Source organism: Misgurnus anguillicaudatus, chromosome 17 (genome assembly GCF_027580225.2).
Source record: "Misgurnus anguillicaudatus chromosome 17, ASM2758022v2, whole genome shotgun sequence".
In the NCBI taxonomy this organism is placed as follows: domain Eukaryota; kingdom Metazoa; phylum Chordata; class Actinopteri; order Cypriniformes; family Cobitidae; genus Misgurnus; species Misgurnus anguillicaudatus.
The window spans coordinates 34,199,499-34,222,944 of record NC_073353.2 but is presented as its reverse complement, the minus strand read 5'-3'; the positions used below and the strand labels follow the sequence as shown (position 1 = coordinate 34,222,944).

The 23,446-nt window shown below is 39.9% G+C and overlaps 1 protein-coding gene and 1 long non-coding RNA gene across 2 annotated transcripts in view; one reads left to right on the top strand and one right to left on the bottom strand.

Moving 5' to 3' along the window:
- LOC129451665 (uncharacterized) overlaps positions 1–23,446 on the bottom strand; it is a 197,740-nt gene that overhangs the window by 66,940 nt on the left and 107,354 nt on the right. The window lies entirely within an intron of this gene.
- The window catches only part of LOC129451648 (titin), a 142,767-nt gene that overhangs the window by 75,523 nt on the left and 43,798 nt on the right, over positions 1–23,446 (top strand). Inside the window, 48 exon segments of the mRNA XM_073854671.1 lie at positions 67–351; positions 450–743; positions 888–1,187; positions 1,271–1,579; positions 1,941–2,131; positions 2,239–2,668; positions 2,759–3,067; positions 3,175–3,356; positions 3,490–3,619; positions 3,748–4,047; positions 4,129–4,446; positions 4,536–4,832; positions 4,931–5,230; positions 5,327–5,641; positions 5,728–5,876; positions 6,093–6,243; positions 6,331–6,612; positions 6,692–6,994; positions 7,112–7,414; positions 7,886–8,167; positions 8,998–9,297; positions 9,387–9,689; positions 9,778–10,086; positions 10,256–10,537; positions 10,645–10,944; positions 11,032–11,325; positions 11,406–14,375; positions 14,537–14,857; positions 14,942–15,226; positions 15,322–15,621; positions 15,720–16,127; positions 16,216–16,491; positions 16,582–16,881; positions 16,979–17,281; positions 17,372–17,671; positions 17,794–18,081; positions 18,193–18,495; positions 18,574–18,876; positions 18,979–19,284; positions 19,634–19,921; positions 20,016–20,303; positions 20,419–20,706; positions 20,801–21,391; positions 21,493–21,597; positions 21,738–21,935; positions 22,029–22,325; positions 22,412–22,999; positions 23,140–23,442. Of these exon segments, the coding sequence (XP_073710772.1) occupies positions 67–351; positions 450–743; positions 888–1,187; positions 1,271–1,579; positions 1,941–2,131; positions 2,239–2,668; positions 2,759–3,067; positions 3,175–3,356; positions 3,490–3,619; positions 3,748–4,047; positions 4,129–4,446; positions 4,536–4,832; positions 4,931–5,230; positions 5,327–5,641; positions 5,728–5,876; positions 6,093–6,243; positions 6,331–6,612; positions 6,692–6,994; positions 7,112–7,414; positions 7,886–8,167; positions 8,998–9,297; positions 9,387–9,689; positions 9,778–10,086; positions 10,256–10,537; positions 10,645–10,944; positions 11,032–11,325; positions 11,406–14,375; positions 14,537–14,857; positions 14,942–15,226; positions 15,322–15,621; positions 15,720–16,127; positions 16,216–16,491; positions 16,582–16,881; positions 16,979–17,281; positions 17,372–17,671; positions 17,794–18,081; positions 18,193–18,495; positions 18,574–18,876; positions 18,979–19,284; positions 19,634–19,921; positions 20,016–20,303; positions 20,419–20,706; positions 20,801–21,391; positions 21,493–21,597; positions 21,738–21,935; positions 22,029–22,325; positions 22,412–22,999; positions 23,140–23,442 (16,827 nt within the window).

Genomic DNA, 23,446 nt, shown 5'->3' with positions numbered 1-23,446 from the left:
GATTTGTGCATAATGCATTTAATTCTGATCTAGCGTGTAATACTAATTAATGTGTTTCGCAAACAGAGGCTCCAGCGGTTGACTTTGATATTTTGGTGAGGAATGGAGTCATCATTAGAGCTGGCGAAACACTCCGTCTACCGGCTGTTGTTACTGGCCGACCTTTGCCAGAATTGAAGTGGACGAAGGATGATGCTGAACCAGACAAAGAACATGTAGTTATTGAGACAGAAGGAAAGAACAGCATTTTAAGCATCAAAAACGCTTTGAGATCTGACCATGGCCAATACCAAATCACCGGTACCAACCCAAGTGGAACAAAGTCTGCATCTGTTAGGGTTGATGTGATGGGTAAGTAGCACGTTTTTTAAGGTCTTTAAAAATGTTTTAAAGCTCTTTATTGTTGTTGTTTTAAATCCTAATATTGTTTTTCCTCTTTGGTGTAAAAGATGTTCCTGGACCAGTGATTGATCTTAAGACAGTTCATGTCAGTAAGAAGATGATTTCACTTACCTGGTCAGATCCTCTCGATAATGGTGGAAGTGACATCATAGGCTATATTGTCGAGAGAAAAGATGCCAAAATGCACATTTACAGACAACCCTTGGAAGTTGCTGCTTGCAAATGTGACATTGTAGGTCTTCTTGATGGTGAAGAATACATGTTCCGTGTGGTTGCGAAGAACAAATTTGGCCTTGGTACTCCGGTTGATCTTGGACCTGTATTAGCAGTGGATCCCAAAGGTAACAAAAATGTTTTTCATTTAATTGATTATATAGCATCTTATACACAAGGAGACTTTTAAGGGGTGTTCCTATTATAGTTTCCCATGTTTGTTTTTTAATTCTTACAAACCTACAGTATACACATTTTATTTTTCATTTCAGGAGTTCCTTCTGCCCCTGAGAAGCTCCACTACACAGAAAGGACCAAAAACACCATCACTTTAACTTGGCTACCACCTCGCAGCGATGGCGGTTCTCCAATCAGAGGTTACTATGTTGAAAAGATGAGAGAAGACAGCACTGAATATGATGTTGCCAACCACCAAATCTGCAAAGATCTCACCGTCACAATAGAAAACCTGTCTGAAAACACGAACTACGACTTCAGAGTGAAAGCTGTCAATGAGATTGGGGAAGGACCATCATCCAGATCAATTAATGTTCAAATTCATGATGATGAGCGTATGTATAACTACTCCCTTCAAAACTGAGAAAACATGTAGTTTGTTATTACTAATTATATTTGTTCCTTTCCTCTATTATAGATGCACCACGCGTTAAGTGGTTGAAGACCTTTAAGAGTGATGCCATTGTTGTTAAGAAAGGAGTAGCTATTGAAATTCCTGCTGAAATTCATGGTCTGCCCTTGCCTACCTTTGAGTGGACAAAGAATGGAGTAGTTATTGATGCACCCACTGAGACAATGACACTGGAATCAGAGGAGATTAACAGACAAACCATCAATACCAAAATTGGCATCCCTGAAACTGTAAGACAAGACACAGGCATGTATAAGCTGACTGCCAAAAACTCACGTGGAACAGGTCAGCGCACAATCCGAGTGGATATCTTGGGTAAGGCTTTTCATTTGACCGAAGACTTTTTATGTAAGCATGTTCATTTTTTCAGTATACGTGTGGTAATGTTTGATGTTACAAAGTTTTCCTGTGATGGTAGTATTGTGATGAAGTATTGTGGGGAAGACAATTATTGCATAATCTCATATGGAGTTATAATTGCTTTCTGTAAAGTCAGTCTGTATGACATCAAGTAAAATGTAAGTTATGTTGATAAGTAACCCAATATATGGCTTTATATGGTAATATGTTACTGAATATTCATAGAGTTATACAAACTAGACACTACTTTTCACATTTAATTACTCATCTGCATAAACTGATATAGTTTCATATCTTTTAAATGCTTATTCTTTAGATCGCCCAATGCCACCAAGGAATATTGTGGTCTCTGATATCAAAGCTGAGTCTTGCTACCTTACCTGGGATGCTCCAGAGGACAATGGTGGAAGCGAGCTTCTTAACTACATTATTGAGAAGAGGGATGCCAGCAAAAAGAAGACTGACTGGGAACAGATAACATGCTGTGTCATTGACAGACGATATGCGGTTAGTTTTATTATATATACACTTATTTATTATATTTATAGAGTAAATATGATATATGCCTATATATGTATGGTCTAAATGTGTATTTATGCATTCTCCTTCTGAAGGTGTACAAGTTGGAAGCCTACAGTACATACCAGTTCCAGATCAAAGCTGAGAACAAGTACGGAGTCAGTGATGGTTGCGAATCAGAAAAGGTTGTACTCAAAGATCCATTTGGCCTTCCTGGCCCACCCTTGAGGCCAAGAATTGTCAGTCACACCCGCTCATCCATGCTGGTGACATGGGAGCCTCCAGCAGACAACGGTGGCTCAACCATACAAGGTTATTGGATTGAAAAAAGAGAGAGGGGAGCTGTCTACTGGAGTAGGATTAATAGAGCATCAACAACAAAACCAGCAATCAAGGGTCTGGAATACAATGTTCTCCACCTTATTGATGGTATCGAGTACCAGTTCCGTGTAATGGCTCAGAATGCAGCTGGAATCGGACCTCCAAGTGAAGCAACAGAGTGTGTGTTTGCAATTGATCCAAGAAGTGAGTAACCTATAAGTGTCCTATTTGATAGCATGCCTTTATTAATTCTAGTTCCTAATAGACATTTAAACCCCTAAATGTTACTTACAGACCCTCCAGGTCCACCAGCAGCACCTGTAGTAACAGACAAAACCACAAGCAGCGTGTCTCTTTCCTGGACTCCACCGGAAAAAGACGGAGGTTGTCCAGTCAAGGGTTACATTGTTGAAGTTCAAGATGAAGGGTCATATGATTGGAGAAGAATAAATACACCGGACAAGCTGATCCTCACCAATACATACACAGTGCCAGAGCTTAAAGAGAATAAGAAAATCAGGTTCAGAATTGTTGCTGTCAATGATTCTGGTGAATCTGAACCAAGTCCTAGAACTTCCGATATCATTGTACAGGACATTGTGGGTAAGTTTAACATGTTCGTATATGTCATCATAATATATATTTTATGATTAAAGTGTAGCACATGTCTTCAGAATGATTAAACAATGTGTTGCTTGACACTTTTACAGAGGAACCGATCATAACCCTGGAAGTCACAGCTAATGAGCTTCTGAATTGTCATGCTGGAACAACCATCAAGATTCCAGCCACCATCACAGGTAGACCCATTCCAAATGTCACATGGGAGTTTGATGGAGCTGCCCCAACAGAGAAAAAGAATGAGCGACACACCCTGCCCAAGGATTCAGAGGTAAGAGTACGCATATGGTTAAGTTAAATTAGGTTATCTTTATTGTCCACCAGGGTGGAAAAATGTCTTCAGCTCAACGTGGTATAAAAACAACAACAACTTTTATAAGTTATAAAACTTTTTTATTTTACAGATTTCATCCACTGATACAAGATCAGTAGTAACAATCCCTGTGAGTAAATTAAACCACTCTGGACGATACATTATCACTGCCAACAACCAAGCTGGTACCAAAGTTGCTAAAGTGCATGTAACTGTGCTTGGTAAGTAGAATTAAATCTTGAAATCTTGTGATCTTGAAATGGTCAAGCTGAAATCATAATAATATTAAATAACAGAGAAACAAGGAGTATGCATTTAAATAAATGCAAATTATTCTGCTTTTGTTTAGATCTACCTGGGCCTCCTAAAGATCTCAAAGTCAGTGACATCACTCGTGGAACATGTAGGTTAACATGGAAACCTCCAGATTGTGATGGTGGTGACAGAATCAAGAGCTACTTCATTGAGAAAAAGACAGTGGAAGGAAAGGCCTGGACAAAGGTCAATCCTTCTTGTCCTAATCAGTCCTTGCTTGTGCCAGACCTCTTTGAGGGACAAGAATATTTTTTCCGCGTACGAGCTGAGAATAAATTCGGTTTGGGACCTCATATAGCAACAATTCAACGGACTAGAGCCAGTGATCCTATCCGTAAGTTTACTTTGTAAATCACTAAGTCATTAAAAATGGTAAAAAGTTTAATCTGACTCTTCCAATTGCTGTACACTGCAGATCCTCCTGATCCTCCCACAAGAGTCAAAATCGTTGATGTTTCGAAGGGCATTGTGACTCTGACATGGAAGCCACCGAGAAATGATGGTGGATCACCTGTGACTCACTACAATGTGGAACGTCTTTGGTGGGACAGCAGTGGAAACCAACAGGAGTCCTGGAGACAGTGCAATCGCCGTGAAATTGAGGCCACCACTTTCAAAGTGGAGGACCTCAACGAGGGTGCCGAATATGAATTCCGTGTCAAGGCTGTGAATGAGGCTGGTGCAAGTAGACCATCTTCAACAGCTGGACCCATTGTTATTAAGGATCAGAGCAGTGCGTACAAAGTTGCATATCAAAATAATTCAGTAAATTTGAGAGTAATGAGCAGTGCACCAACTTATCTTTCACTTTCTCGTTTTTAGGGGCACCATCAATTGAACTTCCAGAGTTTATGGAGGTTGAACAGGGAACAAACATTCATATTGTTGCCAAGCTTAAGGGCTGTCCATTCCCAACACTCACATGGCAGAAAGCTCCGCCCCACAAGGGTGATAGAAAGGTTGATATTGTGTATGATGAACACATTAACAAGCTTGTGTCTGATGATAGCTGCACCCTGCTGATCCAGCAAGGCAAACGCTCAGATACAAGCCTCTACACTCTTACTGCTAGCAACAACCTTGGTACAGTTTCTAAGGAAATGAGGCTTAATGTTCTAGGTAAGTTTTTAGTTAAAAGTAATTGTTTCATGGAAAAGTACTTTAACCAAGACATAGATGTTGTTTTTATTACAAACCAAATGTTGTTTTTCAAACAGGACGTCCTGGGCCTCCATCTGGACCAATCAAGTTTGAGGAAATTCGTGGTGAACAGATAACGCTTTCATGGCTGCCTCCTACAGATGATGGTGGCTCCAAAATTACAAACTACACTATTGAGAGACGTGTTGCCAACAGGAAAACTTGGATTCCTGTCACTAGTGAACCCAAAGAGCGACTTTACACGATCGAGGGTTTGATGCCAGGCCATGAGTATATTTTCAGAATTAGGGCTCAGAACAAATATGGTGTTGGTGATCCTCTTGACAGTGAACCTGAAGTAGCCAGAGATGTTTTATGTACGTACTCATCACAAATATTATGTTGAGTTAATTTTGTAACATTTTTAATCTTAATTTCACTTGAATATTTTGTATCTCATGATTTTTTTGCAGTGCCACCTGGCCCATGTGAAAAGCCCACGCTTTCTAGCATCACCATGGACTCCATGACTGTGAACTGGGAAGAGCCAGACACAGACGGAGGTTCTCCGATAACAGGCTACTGGCTTGAACGCAAAGAAACAACATCTAAACGCTGGAACAGAGTAACTCGTGATCCAATTAGGCCCATGCCACTTGGTGTGTCCCACACTGTCACAGGACTCATTGAGGGATCTCAGTATCTATTCCGTGTGACAGCAATTAACATAGCAGGATGTGGACCTCCAAGTCCGCCATCTGACCCAACATTTGCCAGAGATCCAATAGGTAGGAAGTACTACAGCTAAAGAATCAGTAGCATGACTTTGTAAGTGAAAGAAATCTCACACTACGTCAAATTGGTTTTCTTGTAGCTCCTCCTTCTCCCCCAACCCCCAAAGTCACAGACTGGACTAGGTCGACTGTAGATTTGGAATGGATTCCACCTCTGAAGGATGGAGGCTCTAAGATAATGGGCTACTTTGTTGAATACAAAGAAGAGGGTACAGAAGCCTGGGTTAAGGTTTGTTGAACCTTTCTGCATACTGCAAGAATGTTAAATTGTAATCTTTGTTGCATGTTTCTGTAGCTTATTCGATAGACCACTCAGGAATCAAATCCACACTTACAATGGAATACACAAACTGACATATTGATACAAATGTATAGCTTATTTGAATTGTAGATAACAGAATTTTTTGTTTTTATTATGCTACAAGATGTTTACATTTTGTTTCAGGCTAAAGACAAGGAGGTTAGAGGAACCAAATTTGTGGTAACTGGATTGACACCAAATGCCTTTTATAAATTCAGAGTTGTGGCATTCAATGCTGCTGGTCTGAGTGAACCAGGTGAAATTGCAGATGCTCTTGAAATGAAGGACCACATAAGTAAGTCTTAAAAGTTCAACCTGTAGATGGTTTCATTGCTTGTGTGAAAACTCCTTGACCACAGTTAAAACGTTTGTCTTTTTTCAGTTACCCCTGTGCTTGAGCTAGACATCTCTGTAAAGGAGAGAATGATTGTTCATGCCGGAGGTGTTATTCGTCTCCTGGCTTACGTGTCAGGCCTACCTCCACCTGTGATAACATGGAACAGAGATCAAGGTCCTGTCCCAGCAGAAGCTGTGATTGAAACCACCTACATCAGCTGCTCAATGGTAATCAAGGACTGCAATAGGAAGCATCAAGGTGTTTATACAATAACTGCCAAAAACGATGGAGGAGAGGTGAAGAAATCGGTTATTGTTGATGTACTCGGTAAGTATTTTCAGATAATGCAAATGGCTGATGCATTATTTCAAAACCTTATGTCACAGTTTCCTATTTTTTTCCACAGATGTCCCCGGTCCAGTGGGAGCACCTTTTACCGCAGAGAATCTAACAAGTGATTCACTTAAGCTAAACTGGTTCTTCCCAGAGGATGATGGTGGAACTGCCATCTCTAACTACATTATTGAGAAGCGTGAAGCTGAGCGCAAGGCTTGGACAGCTTGCTCCTACACAGCTGGCAGACAGAATGCTATCGTAAACAATCTGGTGCTGAAAAAGGCATACTTCTTCAGAGTTGCAGCTGAAAATGCAGTTGGAGTCGGTCCGTTCCGCCAAACAACATGTGAAGTTGTGGTCAGAGATCGTATAAGTAAGTTTGCTGACTACTTTTTATTTGGAATGAGCTCCCAACATTTAGAACATGCAATGCACCAATAAAATTTTCTGAATTTGTGTTAACTAATAATCATGTGACTTCTTTGACCAGATGTTCCAGAGCGACCAGAAGACCTTGAAGTTACTACCGTTACAAAAGACTATATTAGTTTGACCTGGAAACCACCTAGATATGATGGAGGATCTGAGGTCATATCCTACATTATTGAAGCTCGCATGATCGGAAAAGACAAGTTTGTCAGACTGACCAAAGACAAATTAATGGATCGGCGATTCACTTATGATGGTCTTCGTGAAGGTGACAGCTATGAATTCCGTGTCAGTGCAGTGAATGAAGTTGGTCAGGGCAAGCCATCCTTCTCCACAAAGGCAATAACATGTAGAGATGAACTTGGTAAGTGAAGCTTTTCTAGTTATTAAAACAATTAAATCTTTAGTTCAGTGGGTTCAGTACATTTTGATTTGATGATAAAAAATTGATACAATGTTTTGTCCAAAAGTTGAAATTTACTAAATTAGTACAGACAATAAAATACCTAAATATAGATTAAAGTGAGCAAATATTTCCACAAAACATGATTTTTAAAGCCAGTTGGAGACTCCAAATGACCTTTAAATTTTAGCTTGTTTTGACGTTCACTTCTGACACAAGTAACAAATTGCTATTGAATCATTATGGTTAAATATTGTTTAGATATTGAATCTTCAGTGCTTGAGCTTCCAAATGATAAATGTGTTTAAATTTTTACAGTCAAAATATACTTTACATAGCATGTAAATCAACCTATGGGTCACTGGTCACCCGCTTGTCATTGCAGTATGTAGTGATGATATTCCTTATGAAATTTTCGATTTCCAATTTCAGAGCCCCCTACAATTGAACTGGACTTCCGTGACAAGGTTATTGTGCGTGTTGGTGAAAGTTTTGCACTCCTTGGCCGCTACACTGGAAAACCAGCTCCATCTGTCACTTGGTCTAGAGATGACAAGGAATTGAAAGCAGACAGTCACATCCAGTTCAAAAATACCCTTACCACAATGTGCTTGGGTATTATCAAAGCTAAACGTGAACACAGTGGCAAATACTGTGTGACGGTTGAAAACTGCACTGGTGCTCGTAAGGGCATTTGTAATATTACAGTAGTTGGTAAGTCCCCTTAAAGATACAGTTCACTCTTGAATGACACTTCTATCATAATTATGTTGTTCCCAACCCATGTAACTTTCTTTAACTGTCTGCAAATGCAGAAAATTGGAAAAATGTTAAAGGTGCCAAAGAATGTATTGATACAATATGTTACATTGTTCTCTGATACCTACATACTTTTTTAAGTGCCGAAAATATCCAGAGATAGTTTTACATTTCCTTTTAAGACCCTGGAATTTGTCCCCAGAGTGAAATGTTGTATTATTACCTTATTTAAAAGGATCATGAATAATTAAGTTAAGCTCTGTTCTGATAGGCTGTTTCTCAGAGCAGCTCATTTCCGTAGCTCTTTCCATATGTTTGAGCATGTATGAGATGTAGATACAAATTGTGATTAATAATGAATTATTCGAAGATTGGAAATTGACGTTTCCAAGTGGAAAGTTTGTGTTTTTTTAGTATGGACTGCAAAACGTAACTGTAACGTCAATAGTAGAACTTCAGCTTATAAATGCTAGCATATAGCATTAACCAGCATATAGCGCTAACTTAGCAGTCACAACTCTGTTATTTTTTTAAGCATTGTTACAACATTGTACTTAATTTAATATGTAATTTAATGTTGGGGCCTACATCACAACTGTAGCGTCACAGTTGGTGTTATGTTGAGATTAGCCTATTTTCTAGCGGTCTTTTTCATGCACAAGGTTTACATAAGAAGGTGGTAAATACAGTTTTACATTCTACGGCACCTTTAAAACTTGTTATATTGAACTACAAAATACAAGGAATCTATTTCATGTATGAATATTGTGTGTATGTTTTTTTAGATCGTCCATTGCCTCCTGAGGGCCCAGTGGTCTTTGAAGATGTTCACAGAGATCACATGGTCATTTCCTGGAAGCCACCTCTTGATGATGGTGGATCTGAAATTTCTAACTACATTATTGAGAAGCGTGATGTCAACAGAGATATGTGGACAACTGTAACATCTGCAACAACAAAGACCTTTTGCAAAGTGCCCAAGCTTGTAGAGGGACGTGAATACATCATGCGAGTTAGTGCTGAGAACATGTATGGCATAAGTGACCCACTGGAGTCAGAGGAGATGAAAGCTAAAGATATGTTTAGTACGTAAAAACACAATAATAGTAATCCCTTTGAACATTTATGCAGCATTTTTTTGTTCTTAATTTGCTGTGCTGTTACATAATTACAGGGGTACCTGAAGCACCTGAGCAACCCACAGTCAAAGATGTTTACCATGATTCAGCACTGGTGATTTGGAACCGTCCTCGTGATGGTGGAAAGCCCATCACTAACTATATCTTGGAGAAAAAGGAGCCCTCATCTAAGAGATGGTCTCGTGCAACCAGAGATCCAATTTACCCTGCTACCCAGTATAGGGTACAAGATCTCGTTGAAGGTTGTGAATATGAATTCCGTGTAATGGCAGAAAATGAATTGGGCATTGGAGATCCAAGCCCTCCATCAAAGCCTATTCTTGCTAAGGATCCTGTTGGTAAGTCTTTATCATTTGATGCACTTAATGCATATCACTATTCATAATTCTTTTACTTAATTCACCTCACTGTCTTATCCTTCAATAGTTCGGCCAAGCCCACCTGTTTTGCCTGAGGCTGTCGACAAGACTAAAGATTCTGTGAGTCTTTCATGGCGTGTCCCACGGCATGATGGCAAAGGCAAAATCCTTGGTTACTTAATTGAGTATCAGAAGCCTGGTGCAATCGATTGGATCCAAGCAAATGAAACTCCTGAATCATGCCCTGACACTAACTTTGTTGTGACAAAACTACCAGAGGGTGGAGAGTTCAGGTTCAGAATTATGGCTGTGAATGCTGCTGGAAAATCTGATCCTGCTTATGTTAAGGAACCAGTGAAAGTTCATGACAGACTAGGTAACAGTGGCATTGTAAAGTAGCTGTAAACTTAATGTGATATACGATAACATGTAAACATTTTTACTAGTACTATTTTGCTGACCTGCTGAAAGTTAATTGTCTACATAAAATTAATTAAGTTTGAGTATAATATTTAAAATTTCTATCTTGAAATTCTGTCATGCAGAGGAGCCAGAGTTGCTGCTAGATGCTAACATGGCACGTGACCACCTTGCCATGGTTGGAACGGATATTACACTGAGTGCTAAAATTAAGGGCATGCCAATTCCCACTGTTTCATGGAAGAAGAATGATGGTGAAGTTCCTGCTCATTGTCTCCTAGAGGTCACCGCGAGTGGAAGCAAACTTCACATTAAGAAATGTACCCGTGCTGACTCTGGCAATTACACCATCACAATTCAAAATGCAGCTGGATCAAAATCTGCTACATGCACTGTCCTCACACTTGGTATGTATATGTTTTGCACTTTAAAAACCATAATGTTCCAGGCAAAATGTATAATTTAGGCAATATCTATTGTAGTTCTCCAATAAACACTTTTTCTTTTGACCTAGATAAACCTAAACCTCCAAGGAATCTAGCTATCTCTGAAATTACAAGTGAGTCATGTTATCTGACATGGAAGAAGCCAGAAGATGATGGTGGGGCTGTGATATCCCATTATGTTGTGCAAAAGAAAGATGTAGCCAGTGAGAACTGGGTTCCGGTTTGTGCTGCATCTAAAAAGCTTAGCCTCATGGCTCTGTATCTAATGGAGGGAATACAGTATCTCTTCAGAGTGGCAGCTGAGAATCAGTTTGGCAGGAGTGCATTCGTTGAAACCACGAAACCCATCAAAGCAGTTGATCCTCTCTGTAAGTATGAAACGTGTTGTAATTTTGTAAGATTTTTTGCTATTTTATGATTTATTTTTATAAATAATTTACCTTTTTTACTCAAAGATCCCCCTGGTCCACCCAAGAATCTGCATCATGTGGATGCAGAGAAAACCGAAGTATGGCTCGAGTGGGAGTGGCCTGATCGCACAGGTGGAAGCGAGATCACTGGGTTTATTGTTGAACATCAAGAGGAAGGTGCCACAGACTGGGTCAACTTCAAGACTGTCAGCAATCCCCTTTGCCATGTCACTGGACTTAAAGAGGGAAAAACCTACAGATTCCGTGTAAAAGCACAAAATGCTATAGGCATTAGCCGACCAGACACCAGTATACCAATTACTTGCCAGGAGAAAACATGTAAGACTTACTTTATTAAAATGTTTGAAGTAGTTTAAATGAATAAATCAGTACATTTATTGTGTTTACTTCTTTTTCAGTGGCTCCATCTATTGAAGTTGATGTGAAACTTATTGAAGGTCTTGTTGTGAAGGCTGGCAGCACAATCACTCTCCCAGCAGTCATGATTGGAATCCCAACTCCAACACCCAAGTGGCTAAGTGATGGAAATGAGCTTAAAACTGAGGGCAAATTTAAAATCGATACAAAAGGAAATTCAACTATTTTGAATATTAGCGAATGTGTCAGGACTGACAGTGGAGAGTATGTTCTTACTGTGTCAAACCCTGCAGGCAGCAAGTCGGTTGCTCTGCATGTCACAGTTCTTGATGTTCCGTCTGCGCCAGTTGGTCCAGTAAATATCCTTGAGGTTACTCCTGATCATATGACAATCCAGTGGCGTGCACCCAAAGATGACGGTGGAACACCTTTGATGAACTATATTGTAGAAAAGAAGGATGTGAAGAAGCCTTGGGAACCATGGTCAGTTGTGAGTTCTGGAAGCACCAGTACAACTGCCAAAGTGCCACGTTTGGAAAAGGGACGTGAATATATTGTACGCATACGTGCTGAGAACAAGGTTGGCATTGGTGCTGCCCTTGAAAGTCCTCCAACTGTTGCTAAGCATATGTTTGATCCACCAGGACCTCCTGGCCGACCGACATGTTCTGATATAACTGAAAATGCTGTAACAGCTTCATGGACTGAACCAGAAACCGATGGTGGAAGCCCTGTAAGCGGCTATATCGTTGAACGCAGGGAGATGACTGGCAAATGGATTCGTGTCAATAAAACGCCAGTCTTGGATGTAAGATACAGGATCTGTGGTCTGTTTGAGGGTAACACCTATGAATTTAGAATCTTTGCAGAAAACGTTGCTGGCATAAGTGAACCATCATATCCATCAGACCCAGTAAAGGCTAAGCGGCCAATTACTCCTCCAGGACCTCCAAGTAACATTAGGCTGAAGGACTGGAGCAAGTCATATGCAGATTTGGTATGGAGCAAACCTTCCAGAGATGGAGGCAGCCCCATCCTTGGCTATGTTGTGGAAATCCAGAAATCAGGGTCAGCACAGTGGGATAGAGTAAATAAGGATCTTATTAAGACTTGTGCATTTAGAGTACCTGGACTTACTGAAGGCATAGAGTACAGATTCCGCATTAGAGCATCAAACAAGGTTGGAGATGGTGAGCCAAGAGAACTCACAGAAACTGTGCTTGCCAAGGACATCCTTGTTCCCCCTGAAGTAACCGTTGATGTCGCTTGTCGTGACCTTCTTACAGTTAGAGCAGGGCAGATCATTAACCTTGTGACCCGTGTCAAGGGCAGACCTGATCCTGAAATCACTTGGACTAAAGATGCAAGAGTCTTGGGCAGAGATAAGCGTACTGAGATGAACAATAACTTTCCTCTTGCAGAGCTGGTCATTCAGGATGCTGTTAGAGCTGATTATGGAAAATATGCAATTCAAGCAAAGAATAGCAGTGGTCAAGCACAAGCTACAATTATTGTCAATGTGCTTGATATTCCTGGAGCTTGTCAGAACTTGAAGGTTGCTTATGCGACTAAAGACTCATGTATGGTGTCTTGGGAAAATCCAGATGATAATGGTGGCACTGAAATTACCAATTATATTATTGAGTGCCGACAACCTAGTCAAAGGACATGGACAGTTGTTTCATCTGACTGCACCAAACGTCTTATTAAAGCACCACTTGTTGAGAATTGTGAATATTTCTTCCGTGTGAGTGCAGAGAATAAAATTGGTGCTGGTCCTCCTACTGAAACAAAAACACCAGTCCTTGCAGTTGATCCAGTAGAGAAGCCTGGTGAGCCAGAAAACTTCCATATTACTGAAATCGGGAAGACGTTTGTCTTCCTTAAATGGAAAAAGCCGGAAAATGATGGTGGCAGTCGTAATCTTGCTTACCATATTGAGAAGAAACCCAAAGAAGCAGATGAATGGGAAAGACTGCACAAAGGTGCCATAAAAGAAACATATTTTATGGCTGACAGATGTATTGAGAATAAAATTTATCAGTTTAGAGTTCAAACAAAGAATGAGGCAGGAGAGAGCAACTGGGTGACAACAGCTGAAGTTCTTGTAAAGGAGGAACTTGTACAGCCAGAGCTAAAAGTCAAACTTTTGGGAACTCTTATTGTTAAAGCTGGAGAGGCCATTCCAATTGAGGCAGAGGTTAAAGGTAAACCCCAGCCTGATATAAAATGGTCTAAAGAGAATTACACCGGAGATATCCACAAAAGCCCAAGAGTGCAAATTGAAACTGCCACCAACTTTACAAAATTACTCCTCACAAATTCAAAACGTGGAGATACCGGAAAGTACATAATCACAGCAACAAATGCTGCTGGAACCTGCTCTGCTGAGGCCAAGGTAAATGTCCTTGATAGACCAGGTCCTATTCAAAACCTGAAGGTCTCAGACATCTCTGTGGACAGATGCAAGCTTACATGGGAGATCCCAGAAGATGATGGTGGATGTGAGATCTATAACTACATTATAGAGAAATGTGAGACAAAGAGAGGGGTGTGGTCAATTTATTCATCAGCTGTTGTAACTAACTCGGCTAAAGTTACTCGCCTTATTGAAGGAAATGAATATAAATTCAGAGTGAGAGCTGAGAACAAAATGGGGGCTGGCCCTGCTGTAGAAACTGAGTCCTTTGTTGCAAGGACCCAATTTAGCAGACCAGATGCACCAGATGCTCCAGAAGTGACCAAAATTACAAAAGATGCCATGGTTGTTATGTGGTGCGCGCCTGATAATGATGGTGGAAAGCCCATTACTGGCTATATTCTTGAGAAAAAAGAAGAGCATGCCATTCGGTGGGCACCAGTTTCCAAGTCCCCAACTGCAGGAACACAAATGACTGTTTCAGGGTTATTGCCCAATCATAATTACCAGTTCCGTGTTAAGGCTGAAAATGAAATTGGAGTTGGCGATGCAAGCAAACCATCTAGATCACTGACAGCAAGAGATCCAATTGGTATGTCCCGTCGTTATTTTAACAAATATTTAAAATATTAAGCATATGATTAAAAAGTTTTCTGATTAAAAAAACATTTCTGATTAAAAGGTTTTTAAGATTAGTAGAAACATTTTAGTGTCTATCTGTTTTTAAACATCTGTTTTTATAACCATGTGCAGAGCCTCCTGGCCCGGTGGGTAATTTAAAGGTGGCTGACAGCACGAAAACATCAATCACTCTTTCATGGACAAAGCCAACATATGATGGAGGTGCTCCTCTTATTGGATATGTAGTTGAGTTGAGAGTCAAGGGCACAAGCAAGAAGGGTGATGAAAGCTGGAAGAGGTGTAATGTGGCTGCCCAACTGATTGGAACAGAATTCACAGTGACAAGCCTAGATGAGAAGCTTGAATATGAATTCCGTGTTTCTGCTCAAAACCAAGTTGGCCTAAGTCACCCAACTTATCTTCAGGAAGCTGTGTCACCAAGAGAAATTTTCGGTGAGTTTTCATAAATCGAGAGAGCTCTGTAAACTTCCCTGTAACATTAATTTCTAATTCAATGTTTGTTTTTCCAACCATCAGAGGCTCCTGACATTGATTTGGATGCAGAACTAAAGAAAGGTTTGACTGTTAGGGCTGGATGCCCAATAAGATTAGTTGCAACAGTAAGAGGCAGACCTCCTCCCAAGGTCGCATGGAAGAGAATGGGAATTGATAATGTGGTCCAGAGGGGCCACGTGGATGTCATTGACACAATGACATTCCTTGTTATCTCTGACACTACCCGTGATGATTCAGGCAAATATTCCTTGACTGTATCAAGTCCTGCTGGAGAGAAGGCAGTGTTTGTGAATGTCAAAGTTCTTGGTAAGCAAGTTCTTTCAAGCTCTTAATGCATTAATCAATGTAAATAGCTATACCATTAAACTTTTCATTCAAATGTCTTAATTTTCTTTAAACAGATACACCAGGACCTGTTGTTGGTCTTGAGGGTTTTGACATCACAACGACATCTTGTGACCTCTCTTGGTCCCCACCTGTCAGTGATGGGGGCAGCAACATCACCCATTATATTGTTGAGAAGCGAGAAGTTGACCGCAAGACTTGGGGAACAGTGAAAAACAATGTTGAAAATACCACATTTAAAGTTAGTAATCTTGTCCCAGGAACAGAGTATTACTTTAGAGTAATAGCTGTTAATGAATATGGTTCTGGAGTTCCAAGAGTTACACCAAAATCCTATTTGGCTTCCGATCCTCTCAGTAAGTGCATTCATAGGCCAAATAATTGTTTTAAAAAGTGTGTAGAATGTTTTTTCTCCCAAAAGGAAAATCTGATCCATATTTTTTTCTTCCTAAAGGCAAACCCGACCCACCACAAAAGGTTGATGTTTTGGAAATTACTAAGAACAGTGCAACTGTGGGTTGGGTAAAACCACTGCGGGATGGTGGCGCTAAAATTGATGGGTACATTATTGACTATCTTGAGCTACCAATGCCTAAACCGCCCAAGGAACCAGTAAAGGTTGAGGGCGAGGCTGAGCCTACTAAAGAGCCTGTGGCTCCACCCCCACCTGAACCTAAGGTAGAGGAAGTGAAGGAGGAAAAGGCAGTATGGACACCATACACTGTTGTCAAAGGTTTGAGCATCTCTGTTGCTGGACTTAAGGAGGGAAGAAGATATCGCTTCAGAGTGGCTGCAAGAAATTCCATGGGATCCAGTCTTCCCACAGAGACTAGAGAAGCTTATGAGATCAAGGAACAGCTAAGTACGTTTGTGAATCAACATCATTTTGATCAATGCCAATCAATCCAAATTGAACAAAAATACCAAAAAAATCTTGTGTTTTTTTACAGTGGAGCCCAAGATCATTATGCCTGAGCTTGTCACTGCGAAGGCAGGGGCAAAGCTAAGAGTTGAGGCCCTTGTGTCTGGAAAGCCAATGCCTACTTGCCAATGGAAACGTGGAGAAGATAATGTAGTCCCATCTAGCCGTCTTGCTGTGCATAAATCTCAGAATATGTGTGTTCTTATCATCAAAGATGTTTCAAGACATGACAGTGGTCAATACAGCCTTGTTGCCGAAAACAGCTCTGGCAAAGTTGACCAGATCTTGAAAATCATCATCAGTGGTTAGAGTTTATAATTTGTTATTAAAACACCATCAATTATGAGGTGCATGTACAGGAATTCATTTATTGAAAAACATTCTTACTTTACAGATATTCCTGGACCACCTGAACCACCATTTGAGATCAGTGACATTGATTCTGATGCCTGCACACTGTCTTGGAACAAACCTCTTGAAGATGGTGGTAGCATCATTACTAATTATGTGGTTGAAAAGTGTGATGTAAGCAGGGGAGACTGGGTTAGTGCTCTTTCCAGCTGTGGCAAAACTGGATGCAGAATTGGAAAGCTTATTCCTGGAAAAGAATATATCTTCCGTGCCCGTGCTGAGAACAGATTTGGTATTTCAGACCCCCTTACATCTGAAAGGATGGTTGCCAAATTTCCCTTTGGTGAGTTAAAATAGAAGCACAGAAATTCAGTTACACAATGGTGCATTATAAAAACAATGATCCCTATATAATACTATCTTTATGTAATAATTTTTAGATGTTCCTGGTGAACCTTTGAACTGCCGCATCACCAAAGTGAACAAAGACTGCATGTTTGTGGCTTGGGATAAGCCTGAGTCTGATGGTGGAAGTCCAGTTACTGGATACTACATTGAACGCAAAGAGAGGAACAGTCTTCTATGGGTTAAGGCTAATGATTCTGTTGTTCGCACAAATGAATATCCTTGTGCTGGCATAATTGAAGGTTTGGAATACACTTTCAGAGTGTCTGCAATAAACCGAGCTGGACAGGGCAAACCTAGCAAGAAATCTGAGTTTGTCACAGCAAGAACACCTGTTGGTATGTGCATGTACATTTTTGTTTATAAATACATGTTTGTGTGTTATGTATTTATGTTCACTATTTTGTTTCAATTATTAAATATAATAGACGCTCCTGGAAAACCAGAGGTGCTTGATGTAACTAAGAGCACAGTTTCACTGGTTTGGACCAAGCCAAAGAACGATGGTGGAAGCAAAATACTGGGATACTATGTTGAGACCTTAAAGGTGCCAGAGGACACTTGGATGCGTTGCAACACAAGTGTTCAAAATGTGCCTCGTGAAGAGTACACTGCAACTGGGCTAGAAGAGGGTGCAAAGTACCGGTTTAGGGTAATTGCCAAAACTGCAGTTAACATTAGCAAGCCATCTGAAGTCACTGATCCTATACTGGTGTCTGCAGAGAATAGTAAGCATATATCTGTTTTTTATAATTGATTGATTGATTGATTGATTTAACCTTATTCTAAATGATTACATAACACTGCACTGTTTGTTTATTGATTTTATGTCATTTTTGCTTGTCTACAGTACCTCCAAGAATAGAACTTTCCATACAGATGAAGAAAATGTTGCCAGTAAAGGCTGGGTCAGATGTTTGTCTTGAGGCCGAAGTTTTTGGCAAACCAATGCCCAAGGTTACATGGACCAAGAATGGAGAGGCATTGAAAGCTGATAAAGCCTTAAAAATGTCTCAAAAGAGACACCTCTTTTATCTGAGCTTTGATGCAGTTACCAAACTTGATACAGGAAACTATGAAATCCGTGCAGAAAATTCAAGTGGTTCTACAACTGCAGAAATACAACTCAAAGTTCTAGGTGAGTACAATGGCATAAATCTTTTATTTTATCTATCAGCTTAAATATTGGGTTGTGACATTGTCATCCTTTCTATTTGCAATAAAATAATAGTGCTTTTCTGTTGAACAGATATACCTGGCCCACCAGTCTCTATCAAATTTGACGAGGTCCTTTCAGATCAAATCAAGCTGAGCTGGAAGGCTCCACTTTCAGATGGTGGTTCTCCGATTACAAATTATGTTGTGGATAAACGTGAGACAAGCAGAGCTAACTGGGCCCAGGTCTCTGCTAAAATCAGTGGTGATAAAACAGAATGTCTTGTTGAGAGACTAATTGAGGGGCATGAATACCAGTTCCGTGTTCGTGCAGAGAACCGTTATGGGGCTGGTGATGGCATCATATCAGAGCCTGTTGTTGCAAAGAATCCATTCAGTAAGACCTTTCATTTGTTCTTGTGTTTTTGTTTTTGGAAAAAGCATTTCTGTATGTAATATAATTTGTCATTTACAGCTACTCCTGGAGCATGTGACCCACCAGTCATTACAAACGTCACTAAGGAACATATGACTGTAAGCTGGAAAGAACCATCTGATGATGGAAAGTCCCCTATCCTTGGGTATATAGTTGAGAAACGTGAGGCCCTGGAAATAAGCTGGACCAGACACAACAGAAAACCCTTGATGGAAAGAACAGTTAAAGTTGGAGGGCTCTTTGAGGGAGTGCAGTATGAGTTTAGAGTTATTGCTGTCAATAAGGCTGGCCTTGGCAAACCCAGTGAACCATCTGATGCTGTCGCTGCTCTAGATCCTTTGTGTGAGTATCAAAAGCCAGTCAAAACAATCATAGGATAAGTGCATTTAACAATAGGCAAGTTTATTTATCATTACCTCTTAACCTCTAAATACTTTCTCACAGATCCTCCAGGTCCACCTGTATCTCCCAAGGTCACAGATACCAGCAACAGCACCATTAGCCTTACTTGGACTAAGCCTGCAACTGATGGTGGAAGTGAAATTTTGGGATACCTTGTTGAATGCAAGAGAACTGATGCTACAGATTGGATACGATGCAATGTACCTAAAAACCTTCAAGATACACATTATGTTGTCACTGGACTCTTGGAGAAATCTGAATACCAACTTCGTGTTACTGCTGTAAATAAAATTGGATTCAGCCAGCCTTCCGAAGTTCCAGAAAAACATGTTGCTAAAGATGTTTTCGGTACAAATAAATAATATATAAATTATTATATATACACTTTATAACTTTTAATTGTATCTTACAGTACCATTCAAAAGTTAAAGGTCACTTTAATTGATTTTTATGATCCTAAAAACCTTTTGATATGAAGGCATATTTTTGACTATTTGAAATGATGTGCAGAAATTTATGTTTCTGTCATTATAGAACTTAACATTTTGTTTAAATGTATGTACTTTGAGTTTACAGTTATTCCTGAATGAAAAAGTGAATAAGTGACTCTTAACTCTTGAACAGTAACGCATGTATAATATCTATTTTCAGCCTGTGTGTATTATAATAATTATATTGTTTTTATGTATAATTCCAGTTGCTCCCGAGGCTGAGCTTGATGCAGAACTAAAGGACACTTTGGTCCTAATGGCTGGCAATAAAATGAAACTTCATGCCAAAATTAAGGGTCGTCCAACCCCCAGGGTCACTTGGGCCAAGATGAACACCAACATTAAAGACAGACAAGGAATTATAATCAAGACCACAGACAATGATACATTAGTTTGTGTTGATAGAGCAAACCGATATGATGCAGGCAAATACATACTGAACCTTGACAGTGTAGCGGGAATGAAAATGTACACAGTCATTGTAAAGGTCCTTGGTGAGTTCTGTTATATTAAGAGGTTGTTTTGTATTAATTTTAATAGTTATAAAAAGTATTTTATATAACTAAAACATATTATAACACCTAACAGATACCCCTGGACCTCCAATGAATCTAATGGTAAAAGAGACATCGAAGGACAGTGCCTCCATCATGTGGGATGCACCTCTTATTGATGGTGGAAGTGAAATTAAAGGTTACATTGTTGAAAAACGAGATGCTGAAAGGAAAGCATGGTCGATGGTTTCATCCACTACCAAAACATCATTTAAGATTGAGGAATTGGAAGCCGGTAGATCTTACTGTTTTAGGGTTTTGGCTCAAAATGAATATGGTATTGGTGAGCCATGTGAAACTGCAGATGCTGTCAGAGCAACTGGTGAGTGAAAATTATTTTGATTCATCACATGATTCTGTTTTGTATAACATGATGAAAAACTAGATTGTTTAACAAATTATGTCTAATACTGAATAAACTAAATAATGCTTTTCAGAACAACCTGGACCAGTTATGGACTTTAAGACCTTGCTGGTTACCAAGGATTCTTGTACCATTTCCTGGAAAAGGCCTATCAGTGATGGAGGTAGCCGAATCATTGCATACGTGCTTGAGGTCCTTAATGGTGAAGATAAATGGAAGGAGCTTCTTAGATCAAAGAACATGCAATATAGTGCAAAAGATCTTGTTGAAGGAAGGGAATACAAATACAGAGTAAAAGCAACAAATGATTCTGGTGATGGCCCTGTGAAGGAACTCTCTGTAATTGCACAAGATTTAAATGGTAATATTATATTCTTATTAAATTTACACTTGGTTTTCATTTTGCATATTGATAATCTTATGTCCTGTATCAAATACTTTCTATATTGTTCTAGTTCTCCCAAGCTGTGACTTAAGAGACCTGCCGAATTTGAACTACATTGCAAAAGAGGGAAGCAATGTCCGTCTCAAGATACCTATCAGTGGAAAACCTGTCCCTGTAGTCACATGGAAGAAGGGAGAAGAGGAAACTCTCACAGATACAGGAAGAGTGTATGTTGAATCTACATCTGTGAATACAACTCTCCTGATTCGGGACTGCCAAAGGACTGATGCCTCAAAATACACTATCACGCTTCGCAACGCTGCTGGAACAAAAGAATCCACAATTTTTGTTAGAGTTGTTGGTAAACCAGGAATTCCAACTGGACCAATCAAGTTCAAAGAAGTGACTGCAGATGGTGCAACCTTAAAATGGGGTGTTCCTAAAGATGACGGAGGATCAGAAGTTACCAACTACATTCTTGAGAAACGTGATTCCATTACAAATATGTGGGTCACAGTGTCCTCAGCAGTAAACACAAACACTTTTAGGGTGACAGGTCTCCATGAGGGTACTGAATATATCTTTAGAGTCAGTGCTGAAAACAGATATGGAGTTGGCGAGGGTCTCAGATCAGATCCCATGATTGCCAAGCATCCCTTCAGTGAGTGTATTTTAAATAATATTTTGTCAGTATAATTTGAAGTAATATCACATATGAGTGTGTGAAAATTCTCACTGTCTTATCCAAAATTAATCCATCAGATGTACCAGATGCACCCCCTCCACCACAAGTAATGAGTATGCGTCATGATTCAGCAGTCCTTGCATGGTCTGATCCAAGGAAAACTGGAGGCTCACCAATCACAGGTACATAAAAAATTAAGAGTTCAGAATTTATAGAATTAATTTCAAGGGTTATTCATACCTAGTTTAAATAAAAAGTAAGGAAAGCTAGAAATAAATCAACACTGATTTATTAGATAAATACAAACTATATTTGCATACAGGTTACCATGTTGAATTCAAGGAAAGAAACAGCATGTTGTGGAAAAGAGCAAATCCAGCTCCCTTGAAGATGAGGGATTTTAAAGTGAAAGGTTTAACTGAAGGTCTAGAATATGAATTCAGAGTTATGGCTATAAATTTGGCTGGTGTTGGAAGGCCAAGTCCTGCAACTGAGGCAATGGTTGCCTTGGATCCAATTGGTAAGTAAATTTTTTTAAGACATTGTCATACTACAGTAGATGTTCTCCAAAAAGATTTGGCCTCATTTTTAATAATTTGCTTACACATTATAGATGCACCTGGCAAACCTGATGTAATCAGCATCACTAGAAGCACTGTAACACTTCAATGGACTGAACCCCAGTATGATGGTGGACACAGGCTCACAGGATACATTGTTGAAAGACGTGATCTCCCGGCTAAGGTCTGGGTGAAAGCTAACACATTGAATGTTGTCGACTGTGCATATACCGTAACAGACTTGCAAGAGGGTTGCAAGTATGAATTTAGAATTAGAGCAAAGAATGCAGCTGGAGCACTAAGTCCACCCTCGGAACAAACGGATACCATCATTTGCATGGATGAATATGGTAAGGCTAAGTTTGTCCATGAGTTAATGATGTTCTGTTTCTTTTTACCTCAGCAGTGATTAACCTATGTACTGATTGTTTTGCAGCGGCACCAACCATTATAATTGATCCAACGGTTAAGGAGGGACTTACTGTCAAAGCTGGTGATACAATTGTCATTACAGCAACAAGCATTCTGGGCAAACCTCAGCCAACCTCTGTGTGGTCAAAGGGTGGAAAATATTTCAAGCCATCAGATGTGTGCCAAATAGAAACTGCCCCATCGTCTTCTACACTTTATATTAAGTATGCAAGTAGGAAAGAATCTGGAGAGTACACCATTACAGCAAGTAATCCGTTTGGCGTCAAAGAGGAGAATGTGAAAGTGACCGTCTTAGATGTTCCTGGACCACCAGGACCAATTGAAGCAAGTGGAATTTCATCTGAAAAGGTCACTTTGACATGGACACCACCTCATGAGAATGGTGGGTCTCCAATTAAGTATTACACATTGGAGAAAAGAGAAACAAGCCGTCTTCTTTGGACCATTCTTGCTGAAAAAGTTATTGACTGCCACTTTGTGGCCAATAAGCTTATTCAGGGAAATGAGTACATCTTCCGTGTTTCTGCTGTCAACAATTCTGGAGCTGGTGATCCTTCCCATTCTGAGCCAGTCAAAATGGTAGATCACTATGGTATGTGTTAAATTCTTGTGGGTGGCACAGCACAACTGGTTATATATACATACACACACACACACACACACACACATATGCAATACAATTATTAATGTTATATATGTCATAATTCTTAATATAGGTATTCTTTATTTCAGGTCCCCCAGGCCCTCCAGCCAAACCAGATATTGAAAATGTGGGAGGGAATTCTGTTACTATTGCATGGAAAAGACCAGTTGAGGATGGTGGAAGTGATATAACAGGCTACATGGTTGAGAAGAAAGAAAAGAAGGGCATGAGATGGACACGGGCATCTAAGATAGCAATTGCTGACCTCCACTTTGAAGTGAAAGGGCTAAAAGAAGGAATTGAATATGAATTTAGAGTAGCTGCTGAGAATAAGGCAGGTTTTGGAGAGCCAAGTGAACCTTCACTGCCTGTGAGGACCAAGCTTGTTGCAGGTAA